Source organism: Vanacampus margaritifer, chromosome 1 (assembly GCF_051991255.1).
Source record: "Vanacampus margaritifer isolate UIUO_Vmar chromosome 1, RoL_Vmar_1.0, whole genome shotgun sequence".
In the NCBI taxonomy this organism is placed as follows: domain Eukaryota; kingdom Metazoa; phylum Chordata; class Actinopteri; order Syngnathiformes; family Syngnathidae; genus Vanacampus; species Vanacampus margaritifer.
This window is the reverse complement of record NC_135432.1, coordinates 38,382,914-38,395,119: the sequence shown is the minus strand read 5'-3', so window position 1 is coordinate 38,395,119 and position 12,206 is coordinate 38,382,914. Positions and strand designations below refer to the sequence as shown.

At 38.8% G+C, this 12,206-nt stretch overlaps 1 protein-coding gene across 5 annotated transcripts in view; it reads left to right on the top strand.

The window, feature by feature from the left end:
• The window catches only part of lama5 (laminin, alpha 5), a 175,708-nt gene that overhangs the window by 21,845 nt on the left and 141,657 nt on the right, over positions 1–12,206 (top strand). For all 5 annotated transcript variants that reach the window (XR_013289664.1, XM_077554166.1, XM_077554157.1 and 2 more), the window contains exons 4-5: positions 8,311–8,428; positions 10,879–10,997. Coding sequence is in view for 4 of the 5 variants with exons in the window: in XM_077554166.1 (XP_077410292.1) it covers positions 8,311–8,428; positions 10,879–10,997 (237 nt within the window). In the remaining variant the exon portion in view is untranslated. The remainder of the gene's footprint in view (positions 1–8,310; positions 8,429–10,878; positions 10,998–12,206) is intronic.

Sequence of the window (12,206 nt, the reverse complement as noted above, 5' to 3'; positions counted from 1 at the left end):
AACGCCAATTTTGAGGGCCTAAACATGCACAGAAACTCATGAAACTTGGCACACACATCTGGCCTGGCAAAATGAGCAATATTTTATCATGTATTGTGTGATTTAGAGGAATTTAGAGGTAAAATAACCTAAAAATCTATAACTTTGGACTTTGGCTTTTATTTTTAAATTTTGAAACACTTTTAGTGTTAGTGATTATCTGAACAATTTAAAGTAGGATCAGTTTGAATTGGTCAAAAAGTGTAGAAATTGGAGGGGGGGGGGGGAAATGATACATTTTTGGCTTTTATTTGAAATTTTGCCCAAAAAAGAAAAGAAAAATGGTAGAAATAAGCTGTTAAGTAAGTTGGAATGGCTTGAACCTGTCAAAAAGTGTGGAAAATGTGTAAAAATGGAAAAAAATGATACATTTTGGCTTTTATTTTAAATTTGAAAAAAACGTGGTAGTACAGTAAGCAAAACAGCTTAGAGTTGGAACGGTTTAAATTGGTATTTAAAAAAAAAAAATAGAAATTAGAGGTAAACAACAGATATAAATGTTTGCTTTTATTTTGACATTTCAAGAAAAAATACTAGTAGGGACTAGGGCTGTCACAAACAAATCTTTTTGGAATCGATGATCTTATCGATTATTACATCCATTACTTGGGGTATCAACCCTCTCCCCTCATTAAACCCAACACTTATGTCTTTAAACAATCATAATAAATAAATAAGAAACGCAATAGTTTCGACACTTTCACAAATTCTAACGTGTCTCAGAAATGAAGCCTTTTATTTTGCTCTATGCTATTTCGTGAATGGAAAATGGCTGTATTGCAACAACATAATAAAGCTCTGTCCACGTCTAGTGGCATTAACGGTAAAGACAGCCCAAGTGAAAAAGATGGACCATTTGTAAAAGAACCCCAAAAAAGAATTCTGAAGACATGAAGCATAGTTAAAAGCTATTAAAAGCATAGTCAGCAAAAGGAGAAACATCCTATAGTTAAAAAAAAAAAAAGTAGTTAGCATCTTCAGAAAACACGTTGGAAATGTTGTCATTCAGACATTTTGTCATAAAAAGTTGAACATTTTTACATTTACATTTTTCCTTAGGAACAATGACCTCAAATACTCAAATGTAAATGTAATGAATGGATTTTTAAATGGCAATTCAAATACACAGTACTGTAATATGAATAATACGTATCCACGACTTATATTTCTGAATGTAGTGCAGCAAGCTTTCGCCATAACACACATTGAGTCATGGGTTATCTGCTCTTTGTCTTATCATCCTAGTCTTCCTCCTCCTGGTCTGGAATGTGTGTGGAATTTGTTAGCAGCTGAACATTTTAATGAGGCAATGGGGAACAGGATCAGTCTGGAGGAAAATATATTACCAATGGGCCAGACCGGTGAAATCATGGTATTAGTCTTAATTTTATCAACCATTTTTAAATTTAGTCTCAGAGTTAGTCCAATTTAAATCACACTTGTTTGTTGTTTTTTATTATAGTTTGTCAATCTCATCACATTTTTATTTAGTCACATTTTAGTTGACTATACATGCATACATACTTTACATTTTTTTGTCAGCAGATAATATTGAACATTTCCATCTAATCTAAAACTACTTCACATAAAATAGTATATATATATATATATATATATATATATATATATATATATATATATATATATATATATACACATTTTTTTATTCTTCTTTTCTTTTTCAACAACCCGTAACTTTAAGTTGTGTGTAAAATAATGACATCCAGGTCAATTCCGTATACAAATTGCATTGCTCATCTGCGGATTGCTTGTGGAATTACAAATTCATGTTTTGATTTTGGCCGCCTGATTAATTGGTGCGCTGTTTTTTTTAAACTTTGTAATTATATCTCACGGGGCCGGATTAAACCCCTTTGCCGGCCTAATACGGCCCGCAGGCTGTAGGTTTGTGGCCTTGTTGTACTACCCCTGTGGTGTTCCGCTTTAGAAGTTCCACTGTGGGAATTAGTTCTCCAAAGTATTTTGACTTAAGCCCGCCGGCCCGGCCCGACTCCTAATCACCTCGCTTAACACATAGTTCTTTCACTGATAGACTTATTTTGGTTCACTTTGCTGTCTATATTCAAAATGGATTAATGGACTAGCCCCTCTAAATTGTGGGCCAGTCTCTTGGGGTAAAAATGGAGGAAAATAATCATTAAAAAGCACTGCATCGGCCCCAAAAGTTGCCGGCCCACCGGGCATCTGCCCCGAATGCCAGATGGCCAGTCCAGCCCTGGCTATGAGTGCCCATTGTTTTGGAAAAATGTGCTGACAGAAATCCCAACATGACAACATCAGCCCAGAGTGAAGTTTGCAAGTGTGACTCCTCCCTCTCCTGCTATCGCTTCCTCTTTGGCGCTGAGAAAAAGCAGCAGCAGTCTCACTTTGCTTGACTGGGAAGGTTCTTATCTCCATTCCTTTTGATGCTCCTGTTGCTCCTCCTCCGCTTTTCCCAATGTTGGCTCAATGGTGTCTCCTTGTGTACACGCGCACACAAACACACACACTCGCAGACTGGCATCCTTCGAAGTTCCCTGTTTTGACAAGGATGAATTCCTTCAGGATCCAAACTGAATGTTGAATCTGACACCTATAACAACATCGATGAAAGACAGGGATGTTGAAGAATGTCTGAAAATGTGGCCATCCAAGTCAATATTTCCACAATCGTTTGAATCACCCCCATTTATGTGCGTGTGTGTGTGGCCTAACTTTTGTTACATGGTGGGACCAATATTTTGGGATTTCACAGAGTTGTGGGGCCTACCCGTCCTTTTGGGGCCATTTTGCTGGGCCCCACAAGTTTAGACCTCTTTTGAGGATCAAAACTTGGTTTTAGAGTTAAGGTTTGAATTGGGTTATGGTTGAGGTTAGGGTAAGGAATGGGTGTGGGCAATCATTTTTGATGGTTGGGGTTAGGGGAAGGGGCTAGGAAATGCATGATGTCAATGAGATGGCCGCACAAAGATAGTAAAACAAACTTGTGTGGGCAAGGAAGACGAGCGTAGGTTGGAAGAAGACAAACGTGTTTGTTGTCACGTTCTAGCATGTTGAGCGTGAACATGCACACCTGGAAGATGAAGGTAGTGTTTATGGGAACATTGACCTTGTCATTACACACTTTTCCCTCTTTCATTTGCACATCTGGAATGTGCCACTCTCTTCCAAGCGGTATTCACAGTGAGCTTTCGTGTTGACTTGATTTGAGGAGTGAATGTGGGATGACATCTTCATCCAAGGTTCCACCCTGGATTCATTTTATATGTGCTCTCCCCATCTGTCCCTGTATTGCAGCTCCAACCTCATCCAAGCTGTTCCCTGGTAGTGGCCCACCTGTTTCCAACTACTTAAGTTGTTTTTTTAAGGAGCATATTTGTTAATCAATGGCGTCATTTGAGGAGCAGCTTGGTAATATTGAGGAGCTGTTTTTTTGCGAGTTAATCCTGGTGACCTGAAACAAAGGTTTAATTAAACAATAAAAATATGACAATATAACGGAAGAGTTGTACGCATTTCATTCATAAACATTTCCAGGTTAGACATGAAATCTCACAAAACCTCTCAAGATTAAACGTGACTTCAGAGTAAACAAACTGTTTCTACCTTTTGTCCACCAGTCTACTTATTTTATTTCCCCCAATCAATGTTCTGTATTATCCAACTGCTATGCCCATTTGTCTCCCACATTTGCATTATAGGGTGGGACATATGTTTCCTTACATAGTGTTTGCATATCTATGACATTTAGAGTATCTATAACCTAAAAAAAATAAAATACTGTATACATTATAAATTTTTCTATGTGTGGAAACTTATGGCCAACCCTGTATTTCCAACAGCAAGTAACGATGATGAGTCCAAGCTGCTTTCCAACGTGGAATGTTTTATTACAGGTGGAAGTCTTCTCTCTGTCTCTGTGCGTGCACGTGTGTGTGTGTGTGTGTGTGCGCCCGAGAGATAACAGCCCCTTGCTGGTTTTAATGATTGTGGCTTGTGGACATTCCTTGGTGGCAGCACATTCTTGTTGCCTGAAGTAACCATGGAGATAAGACAAGAGACACACAAAGGAGCAATGGAGGGGGTGGGACTTCAATGTGACTTTTCTCTCTCAAGTAAATCTACAACAATATACTCTGTGTAATGTTTACCCCTCTACTACACTGATATCAGACATAGTAATACGGCACGTTATGGCTGTCAGTAACAATGATTTTAGTTAGCGATTAATCTGTTGATTATTTTGTTGCTAATAGAATTGGATTTTAAAATTTTTTTGGATTTCTATGCCTTTATTAAAAAAAACAGGACAGTATTTCAAATTGACCGTGTAGGAAAAACACACACACACACACACACACATACATTATTTATGATCCAGTTACTCTGTTGGTTGTTACTCTGTTGTATTGTATTATAAATCAGAGTGACAAAATTTGTGCATTCATTTTGAGACAATTTAAAGTTCCTTTAATGCAACAATTTTTTTTTACGCGCGATTAACGACCACCCCTTACTTGTAAAGCTTGTACTGGGGAATCCCAGTCACAACGCAGCAGACACGTACATGTCAAATTTTAGCAGTAATAAATGTAATAATATTGCATATATTTGTGGAGACTGGGGTCAAGTTGTATTTTACTAAATCTAGCATTTCACAAGTTACTTTATGTTAAAGATTAATATGAAAAGAAAAATGCAGTGATTTACATACACTTACAAATGCAATTATGCCATCTAGTGGCAGAAAAATGACCTAAACACAAATCAATATCACACTAGTTTTTTACAGTACACTGTATCTTTTTCATTTTAAATCAATTTTATGAATTATTATTAAATTACTGTATCCATGACTAAATGATGCAGCCATATTTCTATTAGTATAACATTTTATTTCCACTTTTATGTTAACAAAAGTATGAACAAATATTTTATTGTACATTTAGAACAGATATAAAATTTGCAATTTTTGAGTTAACTATTAAAGTCAAGCAAATGTAAAGCAAATGTTTTATTTTGATTCAACACAAAGATGATCTGTCTGCTTTCATGGAGGAATACAGATATCGGAGAGTATTTTCTGGTGGTAATCTGAAATTCTGGAAAAATTGTTTTAAAAAAAAGGAAGAAAAATGGTTAATCGTTTATCAAAAATAAGTATCTATTATTTTGATAATTGATCAGTTGTCGAGTAAATGATTAATCGTTGCACTTCTACACCCAAAGCAAAACTGACTAACACAATATAGGGATGGGTACTGCGCCACTGGCCCCGGTCCCTGCTGAATTAATCAAAAACGGAGTGTTGATAAGTTCCACCCTTAACTGTTCCTAACAGTATTGGAGAAATGTCTCAAATTAATTTTAAATTTATTTCAGCTATACTGTATACATGTTTCACACCTATTAACTCTCTGATCTCATTTCTAACTTACAAAATATATATATATTTTTTTTAGAAGCATTATCAGAAATGGAGGCGAGCAATCTCACCCCACTTTGACGTCGTGCACGAAAGGCACGACGTCAAAGTGGGGTGAGAGGGGGTCAAAGCGTTATATAAAAATGTCCATTGTGCCATGATGCAACCCTCTACTTTTTATACTGTTATTTTGATGTGTGGGTTTGGTTCGGTATTCACGTAACGGTGACGGCTCCTGGGCCGTCCAAGCACCATCTACTTAGGCTTCGAAACAATGCTGTCACGTAAATGGAAACAAAGCTGATGTGTAAGGTAGTCCCGCCTCCTTCGTGGCATATACCCCATGGGATCTTACCTTCGCTTGAATCAGCGATGTTTTAAAAATTAAGCATGTTTTGTATTTAAATGTACAGTGGATGTAATTCTTATCGCCGTGTGTTCAGTTTTACAGTTAACTCCAACTGGGGTGTCAATCAATGGCTTAAAGGACGCTTAGTGACAACAGAATAACCAGAAGAACATACACTACACTACACAGTTGCTAGTTGCTAATGCTACACAAGCAAAATGGTGCATTCAGGGTACTTTCACAGCGTCAGAAACATTGGTTTTCTTTGATGATAGAGTTTTAAGGGAAAAATAATCTGCCATCTCACCCAATTGGCCGATTTTTTGGGCCGGTGTTTGAAAGGCAATAATCGGCCTATTATAATCGGCGGCAGATTAATCAGTCGGACCCTAAAGCCTGGTTTGTACTTGTGTTAATGACCAGTGTACACCACGTGATCGACGCCAGTCATTAACTTGAAATGCCGCGTAGCTTGTGGCTTCGCACACGTCTCCAATTCTTGTATGCCGTAGATGGTGGGTCGTAAGATCGCTCGTGATTGGTCCGTATGATGGCGTACTCAGCTTTTTCTCTCTCTCGCTCTCCCCCCACATAGTTTTCGTGAAGGTAACTGTGTAAGCGCAGGCGGCGCGAACCCACTTCCCACCTGGGAGATCACGTTTGTGTGAGATTGTGTAGATGTATGTGTTGAGGAAAAAACAAAACAAAACTGTGTTTGCTAAGCACGGGGCTGTTGTGTTTTGGCGAGTTACGGACAACATTAACTGCTGCAAATTGGCAATAAATAATTGCTATGGTGATGAGCCAACTCTCCTCTCGGCTTTGTTTCTTGTTCCGGAAACGAAAATTGGTCATAAAATTCAGAGGAATCAACACTCTGTGGCGTTCTAGCCAATAGCAGCCGCAGCGATACCCTTACTTGGAGTGAAACTGCAGCAGAACCTGATGTGTATTGTGATATGTATCGTGCACAAGTATGAAGGCAAACGCATGAGCGGGGCTCTGCCGTAACGCCTCCGCCATAGCCTGACGCAAAAGTATAACAAGGCCTTAATAGCTAATATCTCTCGAGCAGTGGTTCTTAACCTGGGTTCAATCGAATCAATCTCATAGTTTTGACGGAAGCCAAGACACACATCTTCCATAAATAATTTGTGATGATATGCCTCCCTTGGCCATTATTGGCTGCAGGTGATCACGCTACATTTCTCGGCCTGTCTCTGCTGCAGGGAATTTGGTGCACTCAGTTGTCGACTTGTGGCTGTTATGGTACGTTGAGTGATTTCTTTATTATAATTCCTTCATGCTAACAATGTCAAGCAAAAAAATAGTGGTTGGACGAATATGTGCAGTATAAATTCACATGTATAACAGAATGTATGGTGTCCTACAGGGTTCAATTCTGGGGCTTTTGCTGTTTTCATTGTATCTGCTGCCCCTGGGTTCCATCTTTAAGAAAACAGCCATGATTATTTTAAAGTGCTCTATAAATATAGCCTTGAGTTGCGTGATGGAAGTCAGCATCCTAAGTGCATGATTTGCAATGCCAAGTTGAGCAATTCTCGTCCAGCACAACTAGCTATCAAGCAAAACCAAAGGAATGCTTCCTTGAGCTGCAGGGAGATGGGGAATAAGCACGCAACGTTTTCGGAATTCAAGGTGGCGAGACCCAGATTCGATGAAAGGGCTACTCTCCCTGTTCATTTTGTTTACCAGTAAAATCGATATGGGATATGGGGATAAGGGGTATCCTTGCTGAACACATTTTAGGATGGACACCATCTTCGAAATGCAATTTGTTTCATTATATGTTTTAACTCAATTTATCAAGGAGTCACCAAAGCATTAAAAAAAACCTCTTCCCCCCAAAAATCTAAACTTTTATCAAAGGTATTTTCCAAGGTATGCAACAAAAAGTAGTTCTTTATTTTCAATTGTTTAGAGCAACTGTCTAAACTTATTTCCTCCATGTAAGAAACCTGATTGGTCATTGTGAATGAGGTTTAGCAGAACAAATTTCAGTCTTAAAATGATATACTTACCTAGTATTTTTGTATCATAACACTTGAGTGTTACTGGCCTGATGGAAAAATAATGTGGATGATAACAAAACACTTACTGATTACCTTGCTTTGTTTTGGCCTCAAGTTCAACATGCTCAGAAAGTCAATTTTTGCAAGATTTTGTATCCTGGTCAAAATTGATTTTAGGGGTCCACAACACGAACAGTGAAAATCCACTCCACTGCCTCCCTGGAAAATTTGAAAAAAATAAGTCCCAGAGACTAATTTGACCAAGGGAGAAAATTTGGAGGACCAGTTGACATGACTAAGAAATGAAATGTTTCTTTTAACGGAATGCGTATTGCTTCTTAGGTCACATGATCTGCTCAATGACATTTTAGCAACAACGATAATCTGCAGCCTGTTAGCAAACTTGTTAGATTGAGGATGATGTCACTGATGATGTTATTTTTGATGTGTGTGTGTTTGCACAGCTCTTCCATGTGGCTTATGTTCTCATCAAGTTTGCGAACTCTCCTCGTCCAGACCTGTGGGTTCTGGAAAGGTCAGTGGACTTCGGGGAAACGTACCAGCCATGGCAGTATTTCTCCTGTGAGTATGAATGGTGTCAGCATTTCTCCGTCTTTTTGATCAGCCAAGATGAGCACCTTTATTTAGAACAAATTGTAATCCATAGTGGATAGGAAGTCAAGGACAAACAGAGCCACCGTTGCGCTTTCAATAGTTTTATTAAACAGCAACAAAATAAACAGTTAGCAATAGGATGGGGGATATGGCTTTGGGGGGTCACAATATAGTGTATATTTCAAGGGTTAGATCTAGAAAAAGACCCGCACAGAGTCTTTTATTATTATTATTATTATTATTATTATTATTATTATTATTATTATTATTATTATTATTATTATTATTATTATTATTATTATTATTATTATTATTATTATAAAGGTTTCACCAACAACCCTCTTGTCTTCTAATGTTTATATGAAGAAACACATTGTATTCTACAGATCAGATAAAATTATTGTATATTGTGTTCATCCATCATTTTTGACATAAAGAAACATTGAAACAATTTTTAACTCATTCACTCCCAGCCATTTTCACTGAAGTAACCCCCTTCCCTCCCGGCTGTTTTACTGTATTTTGACTGATTTTGCAAGGCCCACAGAATATTGTGTTCTATTGCAAAAAAAAAAAAAAGGACCTACCAAAAGAAAGATTAGAGTCTCTTCTTTTATCAGGGAAAAAGTATATTTGTATCTGTTTCAGTTTTGCAGCAACTAGCATTAGAATACAGCTATGTTTCATTATTCACATTCCTGTTGAAAACACTGGGGAAAAGAGCTTGTTGCAACATGGCCCTGGCTGATCTCTTATACTCTGCTGCCACCCGCTGGCCGTTTTTTGTAATAATTACCATTGGTTTAAGCCACCTCTTCATGTCAGAAGCTGCATCAAAAAAAAAAAAGAAGCTGCATCAAAGCCTTCTGTATGCTCTTGCATACCCCCCCCCCCCCCACACACACACATGTGCACTGTTACTCATATACGCTTGTAAATGTCTATAAGCAATCATGGTATTCACGGCAGGTCAAGAATTTGTCGTTCCGACAGTTCACGGCAAAATACACTTAACAGGAGATTTGCCGGTCGTGCAGAATAACTTCTGACTAAAAGACACAGTCACACAATTAAGCTGCTGGCAAGCGCCACAAGAGGTAGCGAACTAAATGACAATATTACAAGTATTTCTGTATGATTATTGTTGTATTTACCTTCGTCTATCCATGGCGCGCTGACTCCAGTATTGCTTCAGAGTTCATGAACCGTGGGGTCGATTTGGCCGTCCCATTAACTTTGGCCGCCATTTCCACTCCGGCTGCCGCTGTAGTGATCCATGAGCACTTTATAGTCTTGTTGTAACTTTGCAGCTTATACAGACTTTTTGGGGGTCGTGTAAGCATTTTTGTTGTTTACTTCACCAAACTTGGCAGTAAAAACGAGGTGGCTTCAGTGACGCCGATTCAAAGTCGTGCTGCATGTCTTCATCTCCCAAATGCTTAGAAGAGCCTGTACCTCTGTCCAACTATCCATTTGCTTTTCCTCCATTTTAAAATATTGCGACTAATGAGGACATCATAACTCGCAGTAAAAAAACAACAACTGTATGCTCGCAGTTAGGCAAATGGCGGCTGTGCCCCCCCCCCCCCACCCCCAAATTCAAACAACCAATCATCGTTTTTCTGCACAGCACGCCACCCTGTGCCAGAGTAGACACCAGGTCAAGTCAAAATACCCTCTTGGCTTAGGCCTATATGACCCCAGAACCAGTTTTGTGTGTGAACGCAAACTTTGGACAAACTCCCAGGGTACATAGGGAAGTTCTATCATTGGTTTCTGCGGTGTGATAGCCCATATGTCTCTCGGCTGGCCTGGGAAAGCCTTGGGATCCCTCCGGAGGAGTGGGAGAGGGTAGTCTGGGATAATGGATGGATGGATAGATATGATTTTTTTATTGTTCAAATTTAGCAGGTTCGTTAACAACAGTGTACACACAAATGATACACATAAGCAGAGTGATTTGCGGACACTTTGGATTTTGATTTTTGACCTCTCCTTCTTTCATCCCTAAACTTCTCTGTGTACCTCTAATTACCAGTGAGAGACACATAATTAATGCACTGTGTGTGTGTGTGTGTGTGTGTGTGTGTGTACTTGTATACACTACATTGTGAGGACCAAAATACTTCTTTAACCAACAGATTGAGGACATTTTTGTGAAGTGAGGACATTTTGGCCGGTCCTCACAACTCAAGACCTCTTTTTGAGGGTCAAGACTTGGTTTTAGAGTTTAGGTTTCAATTGGGTCATGGTTGAGGGTATGGTAAGGAATATGGGTTGGCAATCATTTTTGATGGTTGGGGTTAGGGAAATGGGCTAGGAAATGCATTATGTCAATGAGATGGCCCCACAAAGATAGTAAAACAAACTTGTGTATGTGTGTGTGTGTGTGTGTGTGTACGCGTGTGCGTGCGTAGCCTCCAAGCGAGACTGCATTGAGCGCTTCGGACAGCAAACCATCGAGAGGATCTACAACGACAACGACATCATTTGCACCACTGAATATTCCCGAATTGTTCCTTTGGAAAATGGAGAGGTGACATATTTATTTGTTTACTGGTATCATTAAACGTTATTCAGATCAAGCAAGAGATTTCCACCAAGGCAAATGGTCAATTGAACCTGATTTCCACAAATAGTGACCAGGGGCATAAATAACTGCAGATGAGGTTCTATTTTTTGCAATTATGTTAAAACAATATGATAACCAGGGATGAAGATCACAGCGCAACAGTCCAAAATTTAAATTTTTGAGATCAATGGACTATGTGCACAAGCTCCATGACAGGCTTTCAAAAGAGCGGGAAAATGGCAGAACACAAAAAACTGCTTCAATGACCAGAAAAATTTGTAAATATAATGTGGGAGGAATACTGAAGTTCCAGAAAAAGTCTTCTTCTTCTTTTCCTTTCGGCTTTTCCCTTAAGGGGTCACCACAGCGAATCAATTGCCGATCTTTGGTGTGTGTCACTTTGCATCAGATCTAGTAGCTTTAATAGCGTAATCCGCTCTTTTCACATAACGCTTTGAAGTCCAAATGAATATGACAGCCATGTATTTGTAGCCATGCGGATAAAATAGCTGAGTCTAATTCACCTCTGCCCAAAATGAGAATTCATTCCACACATATCGCTGGCAGATTCTTAATAGCTTAAAACGTAATTGTATTTGAAGTATTAAAGAAAAGCTGCATTAAAGCCTAACAGTATTAGCCACAATGGATAGGACCTCAAGGTGTGCAGAGAGTGGATTTTGCTTTTATAATGCACGCAGCAAAGTAGCACACAGCAATGGTCTTTAGAGCCACCCACCATTTCGTACTCATTTTTCTGCCATTTGATGTTCTTGTGTTTTTGTGTTTGGCTATTTACCCGTTATTGTGATTGGAGCACAAATCTAACGGGGGAGTATCTTGCTAATCTTTGGCGATATTGGAAGTGCATCACAGGTATAGTGCATGTAGTCCATGGCAATATCAATGGAGCAGAAGACCAGAACACATCTAAAAACACATTGCAGAACAATCACTCGAGAAGGATAATGTACCGATTTTGTCCCACCACTAGATTAATTCATTCAGTAACAGTGATTATTGCAGTGGACAGCTATTCAAAAGTTGCTTTCACCTATATGAATGAAACTCCCGGAAGGAATCTTCTGCCAGTCGTTAAAAATCCTGATGTAAGGCCTCATAATTCATCCATGAAAGTTCTACTAACATACCACGATGTACAGCATGTTTAAA